We start from the raw sequence: 26,415 nt of genomic DNA on the forward strand, positions 1-26,415 counted from the left end.
GGATGGGTTAGCCCGATGATGGGTATTAAGGAGGGCACGTATTGAATGGAGCACTGGGTGTTATACGCAAACAATGAATCATGGAACACTACATCAAAAACTAATGATGTAATATATGGTGATTAACATAACATAATAAAATTTTTTAAAAATTAAAAAAAAGAAAGGAATTCCCAATTTATCTGTTCTCAAATATAGATAAAAATGCCACGTTCAGGGAGCACTTGGCTGGCTCAGTTGGATGCTGTGACTCTTGATCTCGGGGTCATGAGTCTGAACACATGTTGGGTGTAGAGATCACTTAAATAAATAAATACATACATACATACATACATACCTACATACAACTTAAAAAATGATATATTCAGGAACTATAAGCATCTGTCAACTAATTACAAAAATCATTGTAACACTAACGGGAGAAAATGATGATCTTTCAGTCGAACCTCCACTGGGGTATAACATGCTTTTGAGGACCTGGGAAAGCACATCTTTTTCTCTGGACCGAGGAGGCTTCCTGCGGCCACACAGGGCTCAGGGAGCAGAGTGAATGCTGGACCCTGTACACCCCCCACCCCGCCCCAGCCAGGCTCCTTGCACCCTGCACACACACCGGGTGTATGATGCACAGTGTCAGCAGCCGCTATAATGGCTAGGATGTTACTGATCTCAGGAATCTACCTGTTAAGAAGTTAGTTCATACAGGGTTACAAATTATCACAAAACTTTTTAAAAAGAGTGACCATTTAAATCAATCACTCCTAAAGCAAACTCATGTTGACATAGGACTCATTACAAGGAAGACTTTAGGAATTTTTAGTTTGGAAACAGCTGAGATGCACAGAAGCTTTAAGACAGATCTGAAATACACTTGGGCTTGGGTATGAGACATACAGCCCACCATGTAAAACGTAGCATCAGGGTGACATGAAGCAGCTCAGGGATGCGAAGGGAAAACAGAAGCACTTCAGAGGCTTAGGAAAATCTTTATTAAGTTGCTTAGCAAAATCTTTGATGGCTGAAAGTATGTACAGGAAGTGGGCAAAACTGGATTTGAAAGCAGTTTTTGATTTATGGATTGTAGGTGAAGCTCTGCTACTAGTCCTTTTTATTTTGGATTGAAAAAGTATTTAGTCCCCTTCAGTCTTTTTTTTTTTTTTTTTTTTGAGATAGTTAATACAAAATGTTACATTAGTTTCAGTCCTTCAATCTTTTATTTCCTGATTCTGGGAGTTTGTTCTTCTTTATGGAGCAGGGCCTATGGCATTCAAACAGTTCCACCTGCATAGTTAATGAAATTAACAAAATTATATATTTTGTGTTCCTAATGACCTTAACATTCAAGAACTGAAATTTCACGCCAGAAATCCCCTTAAAAAGGTAGACCTCATCAGCTACCTGGACATGTCAAGCCATAGAAAGCAAAATTTCACAAACCATCCCTCCCCATAGATGAATATGTAAACCATAACTGATTACACAGAGTTAAGTCTTGCTAATTGGGAACTGGACGCAGATCATTCTAACTAGTCTTGAGTGAAGCTATGTTGTGCAGGAAGAGAAGAGAGTACTAAGGTATATGGTGGAATGGTATAATGAACAACACTGCAAAGCAGAACTTTTGGCTTTTGTGTCCTAGTCCCCAGCCACCCATTCTGCTGCCCTTCTGGCTGCTGATCTCCCAAAATACTAGGCCCACTTTTGTTTTCCCTATTTTGGCAGCATTCCAGTTGCCAGACTACCACTGCTCTCAAAATTTGCCAGGCCTTGGCCTTTTGCAAGGTGATAATCTAAGGAACAGATCACTGTTGACATCTTCATGAATGCTTACTTTTGAGGGCCCATCTTCCCAGTATCTTTGTGCAGTTTACTAGGGCTTTCTACAACAATGACCTAATCTAGTTGATGACTCCAAACTGGAGACTTCCAGGCTGCAGGTGCATGTCCAAATTCCAGGTAAGCAAGTGGAGGATCATTCCACAAGCGCCAACCTTTTATATGGCTAGGCCCCAAAAGAGTTAAGAAATTTACCTTAGTCTTTTTTTTTTAACTATACCAAAATTTTACATGCAGCCTCCCTCCCTCATAGATAGAATGTTATGGACCAGCAAGTCTGGTATTCACAAAGAATTATAGTCCCTTGGAGTGCTTGGCAAAAAAACCTAGCATGCTTTATCCATCTCAGAGATTAAGCATGCAAATGGGCATATAAAGGCTTTTGAGAAGTCCCGTAGTAAAGAAACCTATTTAACTTGCGTTAATCCAGCTTTCTTCAAAGTTATTTGACCACATAACATTTTCCCCAGCAGTAACACCTAGTGATATTCCAAGAATATTTTATTCCTTAAAAAACAGTTTGAGAATTTTTAATCCAGTCCAATAAGCACATTTCATAGATGAAGAAACTAAGGCCCAGAGAAGAGGAGCAACTTGCCAGAGCTGACTAGCTCCTTTCTCTACCAGTCTTCCTTGACGGGCTGCATCATGCTTCCTGGAAACCCACTGTTCCCCATATGATGGCCTATGGCAAAGATGATGGTGCAATCACCCTTACTTACCTCTACTGCTAATGGATCTGAGCTGTAATAATTATTCACCCTTGGGTGACATTTCCTTGTGGCCAACGGAGAATTTGCAAGAGAGAGGACCAGGATTTGAGGTGTAGTCTGACCAAAGAATACTGATATTTTCTAACCTAACTAGACTTCCCACACCTGACCTTGACCTCTGGATTTTAATCAATGGAAGCAGTGGATCATCATGACTATGATAAAGGATGATTTGAAGGGATAAATCCAACGATTCTGGGTCTGAGTGTATATTTCAAGCAACACCAGGGTCCCAGGCCCTTGGGGAGGAATGAGGTTGTGATAGGACTGGTTTCAGTGTAGGAAATAAGTAACTCCATGCAGAGTTCTCTCCACCTAGAATTCACTTTTTCTGTTTGGAAAAATAAATGCACTCAGCTGTTCTCAGAAAGAGCTGATGTTTAATTGCCTTATGTACTCTTGCTTAATGTTTCTTATGAAATGTTTTAGGAAGATGAGTGTGATGGTCTCCTATTTGAGTTTTGCATTGAAGAGCTCATAGACTAGCCCACCTCAGTTCTCAGGTCATTACAGATACGGTCCCTTCTAGCTTTCCCCAAATACCACTCTTCACCTTTGAGCTCATCCCCTACAAAAGCACCCACCTACAGACTTCTTCAGGCTCTTCTGCCACAGTAACCTTCTTACTATGGCAAGAAAGACAACCAAGTAACAACTCAAACATTTTCAATTCTGGAAATAACGAAGTACCACATTATTGGGAATCCTGGTGACCTCAACTATGAACTCTGGTGGCACTGGATGAAAAATGGCAACTCACCGCTCCTAAACCTCTAGTGTCAATTTCTACATAAACTATTGACCCCCTGAGGAGAAAAGTGAAAAAAACTGGACCAGAAATTAGAAAACCTGGATTCTGAGCCTCCCTGTACTTATATCCTTGGACAAGTCACTGAAATAAGGAAATTTTGGGCAAGATTATTCCCAGCCTCAATATCTTGTGTCTAATAATACCTGCCCATCCACCTCACAAGGGATTCTGATAGCAAAAGGAGATCATCTACATGAAGATGCTTTGAAAAATATACAATCTTATACAAATTATAAGGTTCTATTAATAAAATTTTATAGCATTATTCATTACTATATTAATATTACTATAATGGAAACTTTTTTTTTTTACTCCAATGGTTTGAGCTAAAACTATTATATTGCTGCAACATCCTTATTTAGTGATGATTTTCAAAATAGCACTCATCACACTGCTGTTAGAAAAATGACCATGGACATTTTCCACCATAATCTCCACTTAAGTCAAAATATGTGTATTGCTTCAGGGGCACCTGGGTGGCTCAGTCGGTTAGGCGGCCAGCTCTTGGTTTCAGCTCAGGTCATAATCTCAGGGTCCTGGGATGGAGCCCCGCCTTGGGTTCTACACTCAGTGGGCAGTCTGCTTGAGGATTCTCCCTCTCCCTGTGCCCCTCCCACTGCTCGCAAATAAATATTTATTTACTTATTCTCTCTCAATAAATAAATCTCCCTCTCTCAAATAAATAAATAAATCTCTACTAAAACATAATGTGTATTGCTGCAGACATGACAGCTCTGATGCCCATGCCCAGTGGCAAGCAGAAGGCAAAGTAGTCATCTGATAAGTTTAGAATGCTATCCACACCTCAAGCTGTGCGCTCTGGTGCATGCAAATAACCAGCTCTCTCTTTTGCCACTGCATCTAAGGCTCATGGGAGTGGCAGCCATTACAGGTCTGCACATTGGTGTAGGCATGTAAATACATAAGATGGAGAGCCAACTGGTGAACTTCACGTGGGGGACTCATCTCCTCTGAATACAGCACAACCAGAAAATCCTTTTCTCCCAAAACAATTACTAGTCTGAACACACACACTAGCACCTACCTCTTTAAATGTCCCTGGAGTGATGATCAGCCGGTAAGCTATATATGTGGGGATGCAGATGAAAGATGAGGTTCCTATGCAGTAACCCAGGATGATACTCCACTGAGGATAGTTATACTGGAAAAGTCGGAGCTGGGGCGGGCTCATCAAAAAACTGCAAATGATGAACTGAAAGAGCAATGCCAAGAAACATTACAAATCGTAACGACATCCTTGCAGATGGGGGCAGTTCTGATACCAGGAACACCAAATGCTAAAGCTGAGATCCTTTCAGGAAATCCCCCAAACGTGACAGATCCTCGATTGAACTCTGACTCGGAGAATTCACTCATTTCTGTGCCCAAGCTGCAAGCGGAAAACAGCCAGGTATTTATATTGATTTTCCTCTCCATCCCCATCTCAACCCTTAGAGCGGGGATGCCAAGCCCTCAGAAAGTTGTTTCTGAGGAGTTAAAGCAACCCTTTCGGGGCAAAGGGGAAGAGACTGGCAACCATGAAGAGTGGTTTGGGTCCCGTCTCGCCAGACAGTGGAGGAATAAACTGCATGACTCCTCACGGCGTCTGTCAGTCCTAAAGCCTCATAGTTGTCTGGGCTCTGTTTTCATTTCCTCCTGCATTTCTCAGCTGTCAGGTGGAAGTTACCTGTGTCCAGGAGAGATTCTAAGGTTCTCAAGACTGGAGAGGCCTTGGGCTCCTGGGTATGTGTTTCCTCTTTTCCCTTTTCTTGAGCTCTCTGCTTTCTGCATTGAGCGCCTTAGCCTGGGTTCTGCCACGACGCGTCTCAACCACAAGTGACTGCCTGCCCCAGGCCCTCGTCATGAACAGAATCATGGAAGGAAAAAGCAATTTCGTGTACTTTTTACTTGAAAATTCGAGTGAAAATGTCTCCCAAGAAAAATGCCATGGTGTGCTCCCAACGTTCAGTTTATAGGTTTTCTTATTTTGCTTTGGTTTCCTGAGAGAGCATAAATACCAGTTTTTGCCTAGTAACCATGGGGCCGAAATCGTTACTGCTCTTGATTTAATTTTATTTTATTACTTCATAGTCATAAAGAAAGCAGTAATGTAAACTATTTGTGTGGTTAAGCATCTATTTATATCTTTTCTTCTTTGTCTGCAGGTAATAAAGTGGGAAGTTGTTAAACACACATCCATCCTCCCAACAGTGTTATCCTAAGTCTGGGAGGAGGCTTTTCCAAACAGGAGCCCGGCCAATCGCAGATCCTCCTCCGGACTTACCCTCCGCACCCCTAGACCCAGCTACTAAGGGAGCTAGTTTTGGAACACGGAAAGACAGGACGGACACGGTGAGGAGCCCTCCCCTCTGTAACTCATCTCATCTGGATGGCAGGTGTGTGAAATCCAGCACAGTTCAGAGAGGCCTCAGCTCCTGTGGGAGCCAGTGTGTGTTGCTCCAGACAAACCCTGTGCACGGACGGCCCTGCCTGTTCATATATAATATTTTCTTTTTTTGTAACTTGGCTTCGGTGAAAAAGAGTATTTTTAGTAAGCTACTCATTGTTTACTGAAGGCAGCCTTAAAAAGCGCAGAGCCAGGGATCTGGTAAGTAAACCCAGAAGGGGAAGACAGATTTGCCTCCTCTTCGTTGGGTACTGGAGCACTTGCCTTTAGAGGAAGTGAGTAAAGCAAACATCACACGAACTAGGAGTGACAGGCCTCGACGCGAATCCGTGCGTGAGTTTTGCTGGGCACGGGAACGCGCTGACCGCTCACCACACGTCCACCCAGGCTGCAAGACAACCAGAGGCTCACAGACATGAAAGGACTAAAAGCCTGGGGCCAGGACAAGGCTGGCACATGTGAGCCGCTCACCTGGGGCACAACAGTTAAGTCAATTTTAGTAATCAAGGAGTAATATTTTAGTGCAATATTTTAAAAAAGACAAGATCTGGCAGGGCCAGGTTAGAGTAAGGTGAGTGAGGTGAGACAGGCAAGTCCAGGGTCAGATCTTTCGTTTATTTAAAATGTTGAAATCTGCTGATTGGGGACTTTTTTGCCTTCATTTTGGTTTTTAAAAAATATTGTGGTAAAATAGTCTTTATCTTGATTCCTGAGTGTTTTGGCACACAGCCTCCCCCCCTTAAATTTGACACCTGTGGTGAATGCCTTACTTGCCTCTCCCAAATCCCAGCCCTGGACATCATTTCCTCCCTGGGTGGGGAATACTAAAGTTGACAAGCAAACAGATATAGCTTCTTCCCTCAACGAACTAATGCAGTGTCTCCTCTTCCTTTGAAAACCAACTGAAAGGATTTAAGTAGATTATCAAGAAGCACTGGTAATAATATAAATTACTAATCCATTTATGTGAGAACTTCTGTGTCTAGTGATGGCAGGCTTGGTGGTTCATGCCAACCCCCTCACTGAAAACAATTAAAACTCCTGGATTTAAAAAAAGACATGTTTTTAAAACAGGTGAACATAGGGGAAGGGGAAAAAGAGAGAGAAAGGAAAGCAAACCATAAGAGACCCTTAACGATAGAGAACAAACTGAGGGTGGATGGAGGGAAGGGGATGGGGGGCGGGCGAGGTGGGTGATGGGGATTGAGGAGGGCACTTGCTGTGATGAGCACCGGGTGTTATATGTAAGTGACAAATTCCTAAGTTCTACTCTACTAAATATTATACTGTTAATGAACTAGAATTTAAATAAAAATTTGAAAGAAAAATATACATGTGTTTTTAATCTACCTAAAAGCACCAGTGAGCTGATAAGATAATAGGAACTACCAGGCCAAGTCTAGGAGAACACTAGAGCCCAGAGCACACCCCAGAGCCACTGGGTGCTGAGAATTATCTGCCACCTGGAGCAATGGTTGGTTTTGGTTTTGGAAACCTCCAGGGTCCAGGGGAATGGAAGTCAAGCAGGGATTCTGGGGTACAGAGAGACTCATGCAATATCACAGAGACAAGAAGGAATGTCCTGCTCATCTTATATGTTAGTGTCCAGACGTATGGGTACAAAAAGTACCAAACAAAGGGCTGCCCAGAGAAAGTCAAAACAGAATTCCTTGTTGTTGTTTTAAACAAGACGGGGAAGGAACAGCTATCTCTATGTCAAAGCCAAAGATGTCCCTAAGACAAAATGTTTGGTCCAGACACTCCTAACAAGCTGGACCCGGATGGAGGGACCAGTCCAATAAGCCCTCTGGATCTAAAAGATAAAAAATTCCCTCCAAGATAAAGTTACAGTTAAATCAAAGAACTGGAGAGTGATCCCTGCCCACAGGCACAGAGTCACTTTACCCCGGGCTACGTCAGAGCACACATGGGATGCAAGCAGGGAGCTTCGCCATCTTGGGGCAAGTGTCTCTCCTTCGGAGGGACACCGGGAGGTAAGCAGGGACACTTGCTACCCTTCAGGCTTCAATTTCCTTAACTGTAAAATGTGGTATCAGGACTATGCTCCTTCATAGGACTGTTGTAAGGATTCATAGAGCAACAGGTGTAAGTTTGGCACAAAGTCTGGCCTGGTATGTCATGTTCAATAAATGTTATTTATCATTATCACTGAGCAGGGGAGTGATGGACACAGGCAGCGGGGACCCAAGCCCAGACTAACATTCCATGGCTCTGGAAGTCAGAAGAGTGGGGAAGCATGGGGAGCACAGTGACTGGGAGGGGACACCGGAGGGGCTTCTGAAGGGCTGGTCATATTTTTGTTTCTTAGCATGATTTCTGCTGCGAAAGCATGCTTGATTTATAAAATTGCAATGAGATGTACACTTGAGATTTACACATTTTCCTGTATCTATGTTACACTTCAATGCAATTTACTCTATATAAGTGTTTGGGTGAATCTTCCTTTGAGGCCAGAAGAAGAGGGAAATGACCACTTACCAGGAGAAAGAGAGGGCTGATGGCTACCCAGCAGATCCTCCAAAACCACCCAGGGCTGAAGCCAAGCATTTCCTTCACGTCACTGCAGAACTGAGTGATGCCTAAAATCACCCACAAGAGAAAGAAATTGACTGAGGGAGGACACAGACTGTCTTATCCCCTGATTCTCAGAGACAGCAGCAGCTCTGGAGTTTGTCCACAGCAGGGGCTCAAGGGCACCAATCTGGTCAGAAAGTGGGACAGCGGACATGTCACAAAACTACATTTGATAGCAAGCAGAGTCGGGGGGACAGGTGGACATTTGGGGAGGGACCCAAAGCCCCCTCTTGGTGCCCACACTGCACTGATTTCTGAGAACTCAGCACACGTTTGATTTTATTGTTACTGTAGAAAAGAAAGTTGAATTTTATCTAGGAAGTGTGAACCCACTTGACAGAGACTGACTTGGACCGTACATTGGATATGTTCAAGAGAAAATTTTAACCACGGGTTGCCCATTCACATGCCAGATCAAGATCAAGGTTCTTCTATAAAAAGTATGAGAACGTGAGAACTGAGAACTCCGACTGGTGAGAAACTGGGAAGGGGAAGGCGGGTTGCCCTGCAGTCGCTTCCCCAAGAGCCCCAGCAACAGCGAGGTCCACAACGATGCACCTACTCTGAACTCTGTCATCTGAATCACTAAGGAGGTGGGGAGAAATTCTTTTTAAAAAACTGGGCCCATGTGCAACTCAAAATATGGGGCCTCCCCTTCTTCATGTTATGTGTAAGGACAAACATGCTGAAGCTGTTTTATTACCATAGAACTAGGGAAATCAATACATTTTCAGAATGAAATAATCACTTCTTGATTTTAAAGATGAAGAGAGGTATCTCTGAATCTAGTTTTCTTTCATTTTTTTTTCAAAATTTTATTTATTTATTTATTTTAAGTAATCTCTACATCCAATGTGGGACTCGAACTTACAACCCTGAGATCAAGAGTTACATGCTCTATGGACTTGAGCCAACCAGGAGCCCCTGAACATGGTTTTCTTCATTTCAATTGCCTGGGTCAACCCCATCTGCACCCACGGATTCTTGGGACCCCTGCCAATGGACCCACGTTAGCTTACTCTCTGTGCTCCTGCAAGTTTCACCCCTATCAGATTCCATCCCAGCATCACAGGGGGTGAATTGGGGATTTTACCAAGGCAAATAATCCAAACAGGAACATTCTTGCCTCTTCCCTGGAAGATAATCTCCTAGACTCTATCTCGGGGCTTTGTGGGGAGCTCTGTAAAATAGTAGTACATTGTACCCTCTACAAATGCATTCACCATCCACTAGTTCTCTGTTGTCTGTGCTATTCTTAGAGCCCATCAGCATCTTCAGCATCCACTAGGATGAGCTCTATGGAACTGCTTCAGCCTGTGTCCGCTGGGTGAACGTTTAAACTCAGAAGGAAACAGCATCCTCCCACGAGTCAGGGGAATCTGTGGTACAGAGTGTGGAGGAAATGGTGACCTGTTTCCGAAGAAGGCACTCTACTGGGGTGGCTTCAGAGACCCCCAGGGAGGTGACGTCTTGTACCCTGCCCTGGCTTTCTTTGATGAAATCAGCCCTTCTCTATTCTGGTGTTTACAGGCTGGTGTGGAAAGGCTCGCGACTGGTGAGCATCTTACCATAAAACCAATACACAGCAACAGCCTCTATAAAGGCGACGGTGAGCACAGCGGGCCCCGTGGCATACTCCTCCAGCAGCTTCACCACGTAGGCCCCTCCCTGGAAATGAGATGGCAAACCGGTTAAGGGCCCTCAATGCACTGCCTCCTCTTTACAGTGAAGGCCAAACGCAGCTTCTTAACGTTGGATCATTCCTGCCTTGGACCTAATATAAATATCCCAGAGCCTCCCTCTTGGGCTGGCCCTCCCAGCAGGACCCTGACTTCATGCCATCGGGTATCTCTTCCCGTCCTAGGGAGCACTCTCTCCTTGCTTCCTCTCCCACTGAGCTTTAAGATACAAACTCAAAAGAGCCCCTGGGTCTGTTTTCAACTTTCTTCTAGTGATGCGGCACTTAACTGTGTACTCTACCCTAAAGACTGAATCTGGGCGAGTTCACCATACCACACACGCTGAGCACGTTGGTCCTGGTTTTTGCCTTCTGTCTTAACTCGCCAATCCCTTGGGTCCTCCTCAGGGGCCCCCACCTCCACCCCCACTGAAGCTCCAGAGCCTCTGGGGTCGTGGCTTGAAGAGGCAGGTCTTCAAAGTCTGCCTTGAGTCAGGAGGACACAAGCCTGGGATGCCTGGGATTCCGTTTTACCTTATTTGCCTCAGCTAGCAAAAAAAAAAAAAAAAAAATCATGGGCGAGGGTCTGACTTCTTCACCATTGCAAATTCTCTGGAGGAGACAAAGCGAGATTACAAACATGAGATGCCAGCCTCCAGATATTCTGCATATCAGGACATCAGGGCAACAATCCCACGAAAGCAGCCCTAAAGACTGGAAAAGCAAATCTCAGTTCTTCTGCAGACACCCTGCCAAGCCTGAAATCTAGTTGGGTCTACAGTAGGGCGCGAAGACCTCCAGCCACCAGGCACAGATTCTACACACAGACGCTGCCGGAAACAACTTTGTGTCTGATCAACCCCTTTTACTTTGGCCCCAAGCCAGGGCCCCCACGGAGGATGGAAGGTCCTTGTAGGGCTTTGCTGCCCTAGGAGAGGCTACTCAAAGCTGGGGGTTGTGGTACTCACAAAAGTCAGGCTGGCCAGGGATCCAAAGAAGCAGGTAATGACCACACCAAGCACAAACCACTCCCGGCGCTTGGCCCAGATGTGCGGAAACTCATCTAGCACAGCTGTGATCACCCCTTCCAAGCCTGCAAACTGAGAGGGACACGCAAGCGGTCACAGGGGAGGCTCGGGACAAGTCTGTTACCTTCGAGGACGGCGAACAGGCCAGAGGGTGGCTGGTCATGACCGGTTCCCCCCATACACCCCGGCCTTCACTGGCAATGTTATCACCTCGTTTTACACGGTCACTTAGACCCCACCCCCAAGAACATTGGGGAAAAAAAATATAGTGCCTGGACAGGACTTCTTTATGTGAGGTCGCTCGGGGAGACTTCGGCTGTGCCAGAATGGCCAACTCAAAGCTGAGAGTCATCCCACACTACTAAGTACGAGGTGCTGAGCCAAATGCGGGGCAGCAGGATACCAGGACACAAGAGGGACCTTTAGGTGCTGCCCTGTGGTCCAGGGACAGTGCACAGTAATAGCAGTTCACATATCTGAGCCCTGGCCTGTGTGGACACCTAGCCCTCATTAGCCCATTAATGACCCTCTCATGCCCTAGAGGGCCACGAGCCCCAGTGATGAGGCCTAAGCCAGGGGCTGAGGGAGCACTGGGAGGGGGCAGCCAACACCACGTGGGCTGGCCAGGATGGGAGGGATACGTGCACCCTCCTCCCCCCCAACCCCTGTCTCCTCCAGAAAGCCAGGTTTCCCTCCCCATTCACTCACGGTGCTGTCCAGGCCCAGCGTGATTAACATCAGGAAGAAGATGATGGCAAAGAATGTGGATGCTGGCATGTTGGCTATGGCTTCTGCATACGTGATGAAGAGGAGGCTGGGGCCTGAGACAGAGCGGGACAGAGGGGGATGTGGTCACCAACACCTGCCCTGCGAAGATGTCTCGGGGGGAACCTCAGCCACACCAACAGTTACAACTCCGGTCACGAGACCTTACACATGAACTAGGCTTCCTCACACTCCACACCATCCCACCGTCCCGACATCACGCAAGGCAGGGAAGGAACAGTAGCCATCTTGAAAAGTGTGAACCCTCAATCAATGGGGGGGGGGGATGGAGACAAACCCAAGACCCTAAGACTAGCAAAACTGCACACAGGAATAAGAGTTTCCACCATATCATAATTCAGAGCTTTTCTTCAGGGCCAGGACTGATAACTCCAGAGCATTTAGCTCTCTCTGATGGCGTTAGCTCCAGAATAGTAGGAAATGTGAACTGATTTCAGAAGAGTCATAGAGGCCTTGGAATAAAGACCTCCCACTATTTTAAAGTCCCTTTTGATAGTGTGAGGGACATGTCTTCCACCTCTCACGAGCGAGATAGGGGTGCCTGAGTTTGGGGTACGGGGATGCTCAGAGCTGTGCATCAGGCCAAAGACAGGCTTGTTGGCAAGAAAGCCCTGGGATTCCATCCACAAGCTTCCATGGCCACTTTTTCAATATCTGTCCCTCCTTTTCCATGAAAACCTCACAATACAGTAGAGAGATACGTCATCTACATTTTATTTTTCTGCAAGGGGAAATTCTAAGGGTTAGTAATCATTTGCTTATTAGACTTGGACCCATCACCGGACCCAAACCCAGTGGTTTTTTAAAAGCCCTCATCCAAGTCACATTTTAGGGGGAGCTCCCCATCCCTATCATGGCTGAGCACACAGAAGGCGGTAAGTTTCTCTAAAACCTTGGGCAATGTTTAAAGGAACATTCAGAAATAATTCAAAAGTTAGGTATTTATAAGGACCCAAAGAGCAGCCAACCAATTCAGTGAGAGCAAGGGGACGTAAAGAGAACCCAAGTTCCCACCTGCATCTTTGGCCACCTCGGACACATCCTCGTTCCTCATCTCGGCCATATACCCGAGCACCGTGAAGATGACAAATCCGGAAACGAAGCTCGTCATGCAGTTCACCACGCTGGTCACCAGGGCATCTCTGGAGCAGAAAACACACAGAGACTGAGACATTTCCAAGGAGAGAGTCTCAAGAGCATCTGTCTCCAGCCAAGGCCCGCAGGGACCTGTCCTGGTGTCCCCTCCCGTTCTCCCAGGCCCGGCCTCTCACACTGGTTGGTAGGTGGGGACAAGCCGCAGGTCAGGACTGGTTATCATGACCTCCTGTGGTGAACTGGAACCACACAGGCCTCTTGATTTCAAACAAGAACTGCTCTGGGGGCGCCTGGGTAGCTCAGTTGGTTAAGCAACTGCCTTGGGCTCAGGTCATGATCCTGGAGTCCCGGGATCGAGTCCCGCATCGGGCTCCCAGCTCAGCGGGGAGTCTGCTTCTCCCTCTCCCTCTGCCTGACACTCCCCCTGCTTGTGCTCTCTCTCTCTCTCAAATAAATAAATAAAATCTTAAAAAAAAAAAAAAAAGAATTGCTCTGAAGCAAGGTCTGGATTGGAGGTGGGACTGTGAGGGGGCCTTGGCCTCACATTCATGAAGTCCTCAGATTTAGACTTTTGACATTATGTGCAAATGAGGTTACGAGCCTGTCACTGGGATATCCTGATACTTTTAAAAGAAGATCTTGTCATCCAACTTCAGGCTGGTGTCCCAGTGCAATGCCACATTGCTTAGGGTACTTGTGGATTCCTTTGTAAGAGAAAGTGAATTCTGTAATCATCTTATTGATTAGAGTGCTGGACACTGCCATCCGTGAGAGGACATTCAAACAAAGTTAACTCTAAAGATGACAAGTGATAGTGAAATCGTAATTGGCACAACACTCCCCGTTTTGTCAAAATTTCTGAAATGAGATTTTGCGACAAAAATCATGGTGGCATTTTGCATTGGTCAAAATAGCTCAATCGTTATACTTTTGTGAATATGTACATAAATAAATGATCACATTACAATTTTTGTCAAACACGTTAATAAGTGAAATCTAAATATTTAATATATGTTGCAATTTTTAAAAATCTGCTGTGGAATTTCTTAATCTAAAAAAAATTTTTTTTGTGAGAAGCTCTCACAAAACGAAAGTGGCCGCCTGAGGCCCCTCTCTCAATCCCTCACTGGCCTGGGGGAGGCTATGGACTGGGTGGGTGCTCTGGCCATGGAGGAACTGGTCAGGGACCTGGGGGGTGCCCGGGCCCGGCCAAGTTTGAGGCCATTAGTTCGATCACCTTCCTCTGGCCAGCTGATGATGCTCACCCACTTTCAAGCTTTGCCTGGGGAGCCCCAGATACTCACTGGTAACAGTTGTTGTTGAACTTGTTGTAGCTAGCGAAAGCTAATAGGACCCCAAAGCCAGGACCAAGAGAGAAGAAGATCTGAGCGGCAGCATCTACCCATACCTGGAAGGCAGCAGAGGTAAGGGTGAGGGCCGAGCCCGGGGCCATACTCTCTGTGCAAAGTGAAAAACAAGCCCTCAAAGCTCCTCCCAGGGGCGGCCACATACAAAGTGCAAACAAATGTGATTTCTCTTCCTCACATTTTGGCATAAGCCAACCCACTGGCCTTGACTGTACTTTTCATGCTTGTACTCCTGATTTAAAACATCATTGCACACTTGCAATAATGAGCCTAAATTTCAGTTGTCCCTATGTGGGGGGCCGGGGGGCGCTAGCTTCAGTTAGTAAAATGACAGACAGGTGCCCATCGTTTTCCCCATTATCTTACCCCTGTCTCCAGGAGTTTCTGCCAGTTGGGTTTCAAATAAAAGAGAACACCCCTCCAGGCTCCGGGGAGGGTGGCCCCCCTTACCAGCAGGACCGAGAGGATGATATAAGGGAAGGTGGCTGTCACCCATACCACCTGTGAAGGAAGGGGGTAGAAACACAGATTGTCAGAAGGTGGATGTTGGTGTCTTTTATGCTTTCTGTAACTACAGGAGGCAGAGTGATGTGGCAGAAACATCAGAGCCTTTAGGATCAGACGGGGATCTGAGTCCCAGCTTACCAGTACTACCCCCTCCAAACCCACTTCCCACCTGCAATATGGGGAAACCCCAGCAAAAGACAAGACAGCAGCCGGTGTCTACAAAGCACCGATCATGGCCCATCATGGGTTTTCAATAAATTATTGCCATGATTATTAACTGTGACACTACAGGTGGGTTAAAGGAATTTTTTTAAAAATCATATAACGGTTCCTGGGATTGGCCTATTTCTAGAATTCTTGAACAGATTTGGTGAAGAGAAATTGAGCATCACGAATCGTGTTTGGTGTTGAAGGACACAATGTCCCTGTGTCTACGGCTGTCCAGGCTACTGAGTTCTGAGTTTGAATCCTCTGGGGCCCCTTGGCAGGTCAGGATCCGCCGCCAGAGTCCTCCTCACCTTGCCAGACGTTTTGACACCCTTCCAGATACTGAAGTAGATAACAGTGAAGATCAGCATGATGCAGAGGGTGAGCTGCCAGCTGAGCCCCCCCAGGTCCTGAAGTCCCTTAGACCGATGGATCTGCAGAACGTGGCGCCTGGAGTGAGCGAGAAAGAAAGACCCGTGAGATGCCCTGAGCGGTGAGTGGATCCGGCAGGTGCCAAGGGAAGAACCGGACAAGGCGCAGCAAGGACCAGAGCAAGGCACCAAGCCTCAGAAAGAGCGGGCCCTGCCCATGCTGGGGGACAGAGCGGCACATTCGGCCCACAGCCCCTGGGAAGAGCACTCAGCCCCCGAGGCCGACTCTCAGGCACCTCCTTTCCTGGCTGGAGCAGCTTTTGTCTGTGTGGGTAGTGGGTCCTTCCCACCCCAAAATCACGCTCTCTGGGGCTGCCGCTGCCCGCAATGCCGGCATTAAAGAGTACTCCGTACTCCAGGCATCTTCTTCCAAAGGGTAGGTCCCGCTTGTGAAGTGAACACGTGAAACCAGAAACCCTTTGAATAGCTGCAAACCACGGCAGCAGGGGGAGGCTTTGATTCCCTGACAACCGGCGGGAGAGCGGGGGCCCAGGAGGAAGGGTGGTTTGGACGCGGAGTCGTTCTGGAACGTGAAGGAAGGGATCGGCCTGGGCACCTGGGGGCAGCCTGGCCTGGCACATTATGAAGGGCGGGGGGGAGGGGGACAGCCCACAGGGCCAGATTAGGGAGCACTCGAGGTCGAGTCTCCCAGCTCCACATCTGCCTGGGGCCGGCCTTGTGGCTCCCTCACTTCCATTTACTCCTCTTGCCGGAAGAGCTTCGTTTCTCGCAAACCACGGAAGAGGCGGGGAGCCCTGGCCCCGCCTCCCTCCACAGAAGCCACGCCCCGGGGTGTGGCCCGCCTCTACCAGACCACCCCTCACTTACATGCACTTACGTGTAAAATTCTTCTGCGGGGGACGTCGAGTGCAGCGTCCAGGTGACGTTGTTCTCGGAGAAGTAGTTGGTGCAGTTGCCAGTGTTCCAGGAGTTCGTGCAGCTGGTCCAGGGCAGCTGGTCGGTGAAGGAGGAGATGAGGTAGTAGAGCGCCCAGGCCATGATGGTGTTGTAGTAGGAGGCGATGTAGAAGCCGATGATGCAGATGGCGTAACCGATCCCTGGGAGAGAAGGGGGCCGGGGGGGCCACGTTTACAGGGCGGCCTGACAGTGACAGACTGACGGACCCGGGGGGCCTTGGAGGGTCCTGCAGCTCAGGGGAGGGGGCGTGCTGGGGGCTGCCATTCCCCTCATTCTCCAAGACTCTGGGAGATGGCGGACAGGGGTGGTAAATTCCTTAGATGTATTTGCAAGATCACACGTTTGAGAAAACGTGTGTGTGCTGTTACTGCTTTGAACTCTTTATATTTCGGTTGCTTTGTATTTTTTTTTTATTATTTTTTATATTATTTATTTGAGAGAGTGAGAGAGAGCACGAGACGGGGGAGGGTCGGAGGGAAAAGCAGACTCCCCGCGGGTCGGTGCTGGATCCCAGGACCCCGGAATCATGACCTGAACCGAAGGCAGTCGCTTAACCGACTGAGCCACCCAGGCGCCCTATTTTGGTTCCTTTAAAAAGTCCTTTTATTTGAATATAGCTGACAAACAATGTTACATTAGTCTCAGGTGTACCACAGGTGATTCAACAATCTGTTCTGCTCTGCTCACCACAAGCGTAGTGCCATCTGTCCCCACACAACACAATGCTATTACAGTACCATTGACTATATTCCTGATGCTGTGCCTTTCATCCCCGTGACCGATTCATTCCATAACTGGAAGCCTGTACCTCCCAGTCCCCTTCACCCACTTTGCCTATCCCCCACCTCTTTCCCTCTGGCAACCATTAGTTTATCCTCTATATTTATAGGACTCTATTAGGTTTACTTTATTTATTTTCTAAAATGCTTATTTAACTTTTATTATTATTATTTTTAAGCTTGTTTATTTTTTTTTTAGTAATCTCTACACCCAACATGGGGCTCGAACTCATGACTCCGAGATCAAGAGTCACATGCTCTAGCAGCCAGGTGCCCCAGGTTTACTTTTAATTGCTATTTATTCTGTTTACCTTTAACAATCTCATACCACTTGAGCAGTGAAAAACTTAATTACCGAGTCATCGCCCAGAGATACCTTAAGGCCTAGCTGATTCCAGAAGAAGGTCCCCAGTTCCCATACATGGACAGGAATCACCTCTCCCCTGCAAGACCCATCACCCTCCCCCCCCCCGCCACCCACTCAAGCCTTTCAGTTACCTTTGAAAATCGGGCAGATTTTCCTCCATATAGAAATGCATCCATTTCGGTGGTACTGGCCCAGCGCGAGCTCCATGTAGAACAGTGGGATCCCCCCAAAAATGGCCATGATCGTGTAGGGCAGGAGGAATGCCCCTGAGGCAGACGAAAGACAATTTCACCCCCTGCCCACATCTGCCCCAGGACAGCCCAACTGATCTGGACACCCGGGGTAGCGCCAAGATTCGAGGGGCCGTCTGATGCTCAAGTCTCATGAAGCCACCCTGTGCTAAGCGACCTCACACTATGCTCCCCTGGGCTTAGCACTTTCCCAGAGCTCCACGGTCAAATGGGGGTTTCAGAGAGTAAATGAAGGCGGCAGAGAGTACGTGGAAAGAAAGCTGGGTTCAGGATCAACAGACCAGACCCTGGAATCGGTTGCACTTCTAACCACCCGGAGGACCCTGGGGGACACCGCCCCTCCCTGAACCTGTTTCCTCCCCTATGAAATGACAGAGTGGCAGAAGGCTGAGCTTCCCAAAGCCAGCCACACGAGGGAATCACCGGTGAGCTTAAGAACACACATCCGGGGCGCCTGGGTGGCTCAGTTGGTTAAGCGACTGCCTTCGGCTCAGGTCATGATCCTGGAGTCCCGGGATCGAGTCCCGCATCGGGCTCCCTGCTCGGCGGGGTGTCTGCTTCTCCCTCTGACCCTCCTCCCTCTCATGCTCTCTGTCTCTCATTCTCTCTGTCTCAAATAAATAAATAAAATCTTTAAAAAAAAAAAAAAAGAACACACATCCGACGGGGAAGTTCCAGGTGTGGGTTTAAGACAAAAATGTGTAAGCTGCCCAGGTGATTCTGACGCAAGCAGAGTTTGAGACCCTGGGGACAGATCACCTGTGACAACCTGCAGTAATCTGCAGGTCCCTGCATTCCAATCTTTGTTCATCCCTATTATCCCTGGCTCCAGACTCTTGTTTCTGAAATGTGGCTCTATTTCCATAATTCCACTAAGCCAGAACGCTTCCTTCTGGGCCCCCTTTGCAAATGTGGCTGAGAAGGGTAGTTTGTCACAGAACGAGGAAGCGCGGGGCTGCGGCATCCCCAGAGATGCTGGTGTCCCCTGGCTCTCATGGCTGAGGCACAGTTTGGAAACACCGAGGTGGGGATTGCTCACCTGCCGCCTGAGTCTCAGCCCAAAGGGTGGGTCAGCTGTGATTTTCCCCGCTAACTCTCCCTCCCATAAAGTGCTTTGAACCTAGAAACCGGAAGTTGGGCAACTCAGAAAGGTCCCACCTCACTTACAATCGCTCTGGGTACATCTAGCTTGGGAATAAGAACCACGTTGTGTTCTCATGGTGGCATTTGTAACGGGTTTGCTTGGCTGGCTTAATGGTAGGGAATGAGTGTAGGACAAACGTCACCAGCGCCCCAGCCCCTTATAGAAAGCTCAGGCTAAAGATGAGCCCTCCCAAGCTGGAGATAACTTCCGCTCCTCCCAGGCAGAGAGGACTGGGCTTCCCAGCCCCCCCACCCCGGAACTGCCTTCGTAGGCATGTGGACCAAGGTCCTTAAAAAATCCAGGCAACTCTGTGTCAGGCCATGGAGGAAATGAGGACACTAATGAATTCTCCCCAAACGTCATTTTAGCTGCCCTCCCAAGTCAGCTGCCAGAGCTTCTGTCAAAAAAAAATATTGACTGATTTGACTTCCATTTCTCGTCCTTTTACCATTTTGATAGCAAGTCCAGTGTCAACATAGAGGCCCCGTGCCTACTCACTCCTCTCCACTTCCCCTCTCTGTGGCTCCCATAGCCATGTCGGCAGTCAGATACTCTTTTTGATAATCTACAGTTAACTGCTCTGAAGGTGTTGGGGGGTAAAAGGAGGAACCTGAAATAGTCTCTAGCCTCAAAAACCCAGCACTCTTGTAGGAGATAGAAGGCAGATCCAGTGTATGGTTTGGGGTTATTAAGGCCATGCTGTGGCTGGGTTCAACTCTGGATCATGCTCAGATTCCAGCTCAAGACTCTGGACCTGAGCAGACGCCCTTCTCTGACCACACGTGGGTCCAAAGGCCCCGGAGGGCCTGGGACCCTGGAGCCCCTTCCCAATTTTTCCTTACACAGATCTAACCTCTCTGGCCTCTGCCGAGCAGAACCTGCACAAGGCTGATGGTCATTTTCACATCTCACTCTGAGGGTGGAGCTTGGGTAATTCAGGGGTGAGAAGGGGGCTCTCCCACACATGAAGCACGAGGATGCTGAACATCTGGCGAGGTCAGGTTTGGGAGAGCTTTTATCCAACTTGATAACCCAGGGAGCCTCAGACATGCTGACTGAACATTTGGCTTACTGGGGCTCTGTCTTTTGGACCAGCTTGGAAGTCTAAGCAATCATGTTCCCGGACTCATCAGTTAGACAAGACAAAAGACATGATCTCTGCTCTGGCCTCCCAAAAGGATCTACAGACCACCCCTGGGTCAGAGCCTCTGCTTGTGGCCCATGATACTGACCCCCTCCATTCTGGTAACAGATGTAGGGAAAGCGCCAGATGTTGCCCAGGTCCACGGCATAGCCAATGACCGAGAGGAGGAAATCCATCTTCTTGCCCCAGGTCTCCCGTTCCCCTTGATGAGCCTCAGCCGCTAGGGCGGTGGTGGTGGCCGGAATGGAGTGCTGAGAGTCATCTCCGGCACCAGGGCTCGGCACCGCTGAGTACCCGTTGGAGACGTGGCCAGACTCCACCTTATCCTCAGGGACAGGGACACCCTTCTGCAGAACTCCGTTTTCCTGACAATCTTCTTTATCCTTACACGCTGATAGCTCCTTCTGGGAATTTAAGGGCGTGGTCTCCATCCTGCTGGCTAGGAGATGACGGTGACACCCATCTACTGAGGACCCGAGCCGAATTCTCAGTGCTCAGATCTGGGAATCTCCTCGGAGCTTTATATCAATGGGATTGAGAACTCTGTTGGGAAAGCACACGGCGAAGGGAGAACAGAATTACGCATCCTACTTGTCTTTGGTATTAACAAACATCGTAAACGACATTAATGAATGGGATTACAAATGCATCTGTCAAGTGTGAAACATCCTGTTTGCTATATGGCAGTCAATAAAATCACTCCAGTTTTCAACCTAGACGAGGTATCAAATCACAATCAAGTCATTTGAAAAGGTAAAAAAACAAAAAACAAAAAACCCAAAACAACAAAACAAATAAGAACAGACAGCAAATCACCCAGGTCTTGCATCGGCTCTCTTTAAGAACAAAAGACTGACTTCAGTTTGAGGGACTAGAATTGCATCCTGGAGTTTACCAGTCACTCAGAAGAAGGTAAGAAGACCAAAGCTGTGCAGAGCACTTACCTTGTCCTGGATGCTAGGCTGGGAAAAGAAACACAAAGAAAGAAGCAGTTGCTGCCTGCAAATAAATTAGGACAGTCCTAAACCGTTTAAGCGGAGCAGGCCGTGTATTTTACGTAAATTGCAAGTATGACTTTAAAAGGACAAGAACAAAGGCACCCCTAGATCCTTAGCTGTGGACTTTTCCCCTCTTCCTTAGAGGGTCTAGCTGCTCCTGACTGTGTCCAGGGCGTTCCCCAGATGCGTTCGCCTCGTGCCTCTGCGAGTCTGCCCGGGCTTTGAATGGCCCTGCTGCTCGCTGTGTATTCTGCCTACCTCTCCCAGCCACTCCTGAGGAGGATCCACCTGTTAGCCAGCAACAGTGGGCAGGCGGGGCGAGCTGGAAGAGCGAGTGAGAAGAGCGTGCGGGTTACAGATGCCAGTATGGCTGGTGTCTCTGTCCCCGAGCAGCCTGGTGGGGAGGCCTGGCCGGGGCCTCGGCACCTCCATAGCCCTGCTGGGGCCGAGCGAGGTGCGGGGAAGTCAGCGCCGCAATCTGGACCGAGGCCTCACACGTCAAACGTGGGGCAGAAATCCGAGCCCTCTTGGACTGTAAACCTATGGCATGTTATAAAGTAGTAAGGAGCCAAGACCTTCCAGCTAACTTCATTTTATTGGGGCCTGAACTTTTCAAGCTCTTGAAATAGGCTGGGAGTTGAAACAGGTCTCTGCTTAGCTCAGGTCACATTCCACCTTTCGAGATGTCTAAGGATGACTGTTAGCACTAGTCACAGCTGCAAAGATCTGATATCACCCCTTCAAATCCAACAGTTGGAGGATGGCTAGAAATGGAAGCTAATAAAAAACGGCAGTGTCTGTCTCCTACCTCTTTGGGGCTTTCAGTGACTAGAACTTAACTATCCACAGGTGGAAATGTGAAGATAAAAATGTAGCGGAAAATTAGAACACAAAGTAGATTCACACCGGTGACTGTGTACAAAAATATTGGCAAGGATGAGCAATGAATACGAGGGGATGCAAGTAATTAGAGCTTTGTGTTCATTGGGTTCTTTTTTTCTGTAAAGTAGAAAATAAAAATTTTAAAGGGATTGATTGTTGCTGAAAATATTCCAGCAACAAGAGAGATACCAGCTCTATGGATCTAGGGTGTGTATGTGTATAAGTAAGGAGATGGGGTGGGTGTCCTGGGTTCTACCCTATCCAGCTGCTTGGCCCCCACCTCCGGACCCTACCCCGGGCTCAAGGATGCAAACACCACTCATAGAAGAACATGAATTTCTGATAAAGCGTGATCTAGATAAAACCCCATTGTGCTCATCTTTATGCTGCTCTCCAGCCTCCCCTGGCCCCTCCGTGGATTCTTCAAATTAACCACACATTCTCTCATCCACCATAAGTAACCATGTGCCAGGCTGAGGGATTTTTTTTCAAGTTCATTATTTTTTTGAGAGATGATGATGAGGTGTCAGTGTATTTAAATACACAGCTAAATTAAACCTGCACTTTGTGGTCTCTGGTTGTGTTGTTTGAAGAAGGCCTCTGCACTTCCCTTCAGCCTCTATCAACAACAGCATGTTCTCCGCATTGAACACTGAAGAACTTGAAGGCCAGATGACAGAGATAAAGAGCTTTACCACGTGCAGCCCGATGGTACCAATGGGCTGAGCCAGCCTGTGACCAAGGCTCCCCCTCCCCCACCTTTCTTTCTCCACCTTCAAAATTTTACCCAAAGTTTTCTGTAGGAACTTCTTCTTATCTGGAATACCGCATTGTTGCTCTCATTTAAACTGCAGCTCAGGGGCGCCCGGCCGGATCTGTGGGTGGAGCGTGCGACTTTTGATCTCAGGGTCGTGAGTTCGAGTCCCAGGTGGGATGTAGAGAAGACTTAAAAAACAAAACAAAAAACTGCAGCTCAAAGAGCAGCTGTACCATCCAATCTTTCTGTGGCACGTCCCCCATGGTCTATGGGAGGGACACGTCACCCATCTCTGAAGAATATCGTGGTGGGGGGAGCAAACACTTAGCCATACTTGTGACTCTGTCACCTTCCTCATGCCTGGGTCAAGTGATTTGTTCTAGGTTTCCTGTACTTTCTCCCTTGGGGCATCCTGCAGGGAAGATGCAAAATGTGTGTGTGTTGGTGAACTTCTTTGTTCTTCCGTATATGTTCTTCCGTATCTTCAGGGGTTCGTCCCCTAAGGCAACTGATCTTGATTTCTTGGCACCTGTCCTGAGCAGCTCCTAGAAGAATAATGCATGCTTCTCTGTTTTTGTTCTGAGTATTACAAAGACCTTGTTTCCTAAAATATCTCCCAGCACTTTTTTTTTTTAATTGCATCAACAGGCTGAAATGGTCCAAGTCCTAAGAAAGCCTGCCAAGGGGGATCCTCCATGGACTCATGACTTCAGGTTGGTCTCTCTCCAGCCAGCTCCGCTCTCTAGCACTCCTGATACCCGAACCTGGGGTACAAACCTAAGTTACAGCCACCCAAAGCCACCAAATGGGCAGGAGACGCACATCTCCTTTCTTTCTGCCTCTCCCAATTGGAAGAAAGCTCCTCCCGGTGACTCATCCAGTTGGCTAGGAGACCACGGCCTGGCCCAGACCCCCTCCTGCCGGCAGGACGCTGCCCGTGGCTCCCATTCTCCTACTTTTCCGATTCTACGGAGCACGGGCCACCTTTTTCTACTGAGACCCGCAGATCACAGTTGAGAGCAGGCTGCCCCGGGAATAAAGAAGTAAGAGTTAAGAAAATTGGCTTCTAAGAATGTTCTCTTAAAAGCTTTCTTTTTTAAAAGATATTTTTATCCTGCTGGGTAGAGATTGCAAACGAGGTCAATATTACAGCTGTGACCTCCTCCAGGCAGCCTTTGAGTTTCTCTGTGGCCAGAGAAAGCCCCACAGGCCTTCCTTTGCACCTTGAACATTGGCTCTTGCACCCAGCTGAGCAGGTGACAGGCTGGGGGTGGCACCACGTCACCCTGCTGCTCGGTGGGATGACAACATGACACATGGGACCCTAATCCCACCTCTCCGCACACGGGCAGCACAGGGGAGTGAGTCCCTGGTGGGCTGACAGCCCGCGCTTTCGGTTCACACTCCTGCTCCCTCTTAACCCCAGGGGGTGGGGGGTGGCTAAGTCACCCCGCCCTACCCCCCAACCCCTCTTTCAACTTCTGATCAAACCTCCATTCCTCTTCCCACAAACTCTGTCTCTGTAGCCAGGGGAACCGGTTTCGGAACAAGCATGTAATTACGGTTAGTCACGAAACTACCCAGACCTTTGGAAATGTCCGTGACCCGACTTGTCTGTTGCACATCTTTCAGCACGCTCTAAGCAGAAACACTCGAGAAAGTCTGTACTTTGACTTCGCTTGTTGAGATCAAAGTGAGTTCATTTCTCAGGACACTTGGTTTTCATTTTCAAAAACCAAACCAAACCCAGCACAAATGATGGGTGTACCACAGAGAACAGATTAATTATAGATCAGATAGCCAAGTGGCAATGTGCCTTCTCTCTTCAGAGAGGGAGTCTGAAGTTCCCAACACACCTCCCCGAGGGCGAGAGCAATTACAAAGTTCTGGTGCCCATTGCCAGGGAGCCCTGAGCCTGGCAACACTAATTCTGCAAAGACATACTGTATGCCTACTACGGGCCAGGCTCCTGGCGGCAAGGCAGGTGCAGTTCGGCCCATCTGAAGTTCATGGTACAAGGCCAGGCTCAGTACTTAGGCTTAAGGAGGGAGAGGCCGGTGGTGCTCCAAATCCCTGTCGCGCATCCTATTGTCACCGGAGCCTTCTGCTGACCTGAGCAGCGTGTTTAGATGGCTCACATTTCTAGCCCCAAGGTGCCTTCAGAGTCTACAAGTCTTCCTTTTGTTCCTATTGCACGGTTTCTGTCACAGGAGCCCGGATGTGAGTGGGTTCTGACTCACAGTTGCCCGCAGCGTAAGACGGTGGTTTGTATTTGGATCCAAAGGGACTCCTGGCTCACCTTTCAAACAAAACAAACTTCACTGTGTGAATGGGGAGGGCAGGGAAAATCCACCTGTTTTTGGACAAAAGAGGTAGAAATGAACATCGCTTTCCCACCCAAAGAATTCTTTGTGTGAGATAGTTCAATTTTTTGGAGAGGGATTAAATAGTCTATAATCCTTAGGGTCATCTGGGCCAGTTATCCTGAGAAAGGACAAGGGTCTCTGTCCAGAACTTTCCCTGCCTGGGAGCCTCGAACTTCTCTGCACACAGCGTGTCGGATAGAGAGAATGAGCCGTTTGTGGTGTGGTTCCCATCGCTCCAGAGGCTGGACAAATGGACAATGGATTATTTATCTTGACTCTCAGTGTCTCGCACGTGGAGAGCATCAGTAAATGACAGGGCGTTGATGGCCACTGGGCCACCACACGTGTGCAGCCCATCCTGCCCTCTGGCTTCACACCCCACCAGGGGGACCGGGGCCCAGACGCGAGCGACTCCCCCACTTCCACAGGCCCTCCCTGACTGTGCTTGTTCCTCCCAATCAGCTCCTCTCCTTGGGGTCACTGGCAAATTGTAAACAGCAGATTCCTGGGCTGCTGTCCCAGAGATTATAATTCAAGAGATCCATGTGGGTGCTGCATGCTTCACAGGCACCCCAGGTCATCAGGGGCAGGTGGGCCACCCAGCGCGCCCAAGTGTATCCCTACCCCACGCCGCGCTGCTGCCCCTAATTATCCCGCATCCTTCGAGGCCTGGCTTAAGTTTCTATCCACCCCCTCCATGAAGCTTCACTCATCACCCCAGCCCAAATGATCTCTCGCCACGCTGTACGATTACTAATATGTCATTCGCCCCTGATTATTGTGTATCATTAGTTATCCTTTTATGTCTATTTGCTTTGGATGTCCTGGCAGCAGGGGCCATTCCTCATACATCTCTGGGCTCAAATACTTGCACAGCTGCCAGCACAGAGGTTGTATTTCAGGTTCCCTGGGTGCAGGGCCCGGGGAGCCCCAGCCGCCGTGCTGGTGGTTTTGAGCCTCAGGTAAGGCGCTACCCTTTCATTCCCCGGGTCCCTTTCTCAGGTGCCCCTCCCCACCCCTCACCCATCGGGAAGATGTGCTGTGCATCTTGAGGGCGGGGAGGGAGGACTGTCACAACAATCATTTTCAGGGACTCTGGACTAAAAAAGACAGGTTGTGCTTTTAGACTTTGAAACAAGTACCAGCAGGCACACCCAGCAATGGTCTGTGTTCCAAACGTTCAGTTGTGAGTTGCTTGTTTGGAACGTGGAATGTATTTTCTACCTACAGAAATCAACCTTGTCAATGCAGATAGCCTCCTAAACTAGCTACAGAATCCAGTTTGCCC

The 26,415-nt window shown here is 48.2% G+C and overlaps 1 protein-coding gene across 1 annotated transcript in view; it reads right to left on the reverse strand.

Moving 5' to 3' along the window:
* Window positions 1-20,892, reverse strand: part of SLC6A4 (solute carrier family 6 member 4) — a 21,615-nt gene extending 723 nt beyond the window's left edge. The window contains exons 1-12 of the mRNA XM_081805517.1: window positions 20,213-20,892; window positions 17,717-17,851; window positions 16,360-16,579; window positions 15,402-15,540; window positions 14,743-14,877; window positions 14,314-14,417; window positions 12,929-13,056; window positions 11,837-11,949; window positions 11,069-11,200; window positions 9,991-10,090; window positions 8,327-8,427; window positions 4,466-4,633 (exon numbers count right to left, since the gene is read on the reverse strand). Coding sequence (XP_081661643.1) covers window positions 4,466-4,633; window positions 8,327-8,427; window positions 9,991-10,090; window positions 11,069-11,200; window positions 11,837-11,949; window positions 12,929-13,056; window positions 14,314-14,417; window positions 14,743-14,877; window positions 15,402-15,540; window positions 16,360-16,579; window positions 17,717-17,851; window positions 20,213-20,555 — 1,818 coding nt within the window. The 5' untranslated portion in view covers window positions 20,556-20,892. The remainder of the gene's footprint in view (window positions 1-4,465; window positions 4,634-8,326; window positions 8,428-9,990; window positions 10,091-11,068; window positions 11,201-11,836; window positions 11,950-12,928; window positions 13,057-14,313; window positions 14,418-14,742; window positions 14,878-15,401; window positions 15,541-16,359; window positions 16,580-17,716; window positions 17,852-20,212) is intronic.
* Window positions 20,893-26,415: the final 5,523 nt, after the last annotated feature.

The sequence above is a fragment of the Leptonychotes weddellii genome, chromosome 15, assembly GCF_054177405.1.
Source record: "Leptonychotes weddellii isolate Sample4059 chromosome 15, ASM5417740v2, whole genome shotgun sequence".
Classification (NCBI taxonomy): domain Eukaryota; kingdom Metazoa; phylum Chordata; class Mammalia; order Carnivora; family Phocidae; genus Leptonychotes; species Leptonychotes weddellii.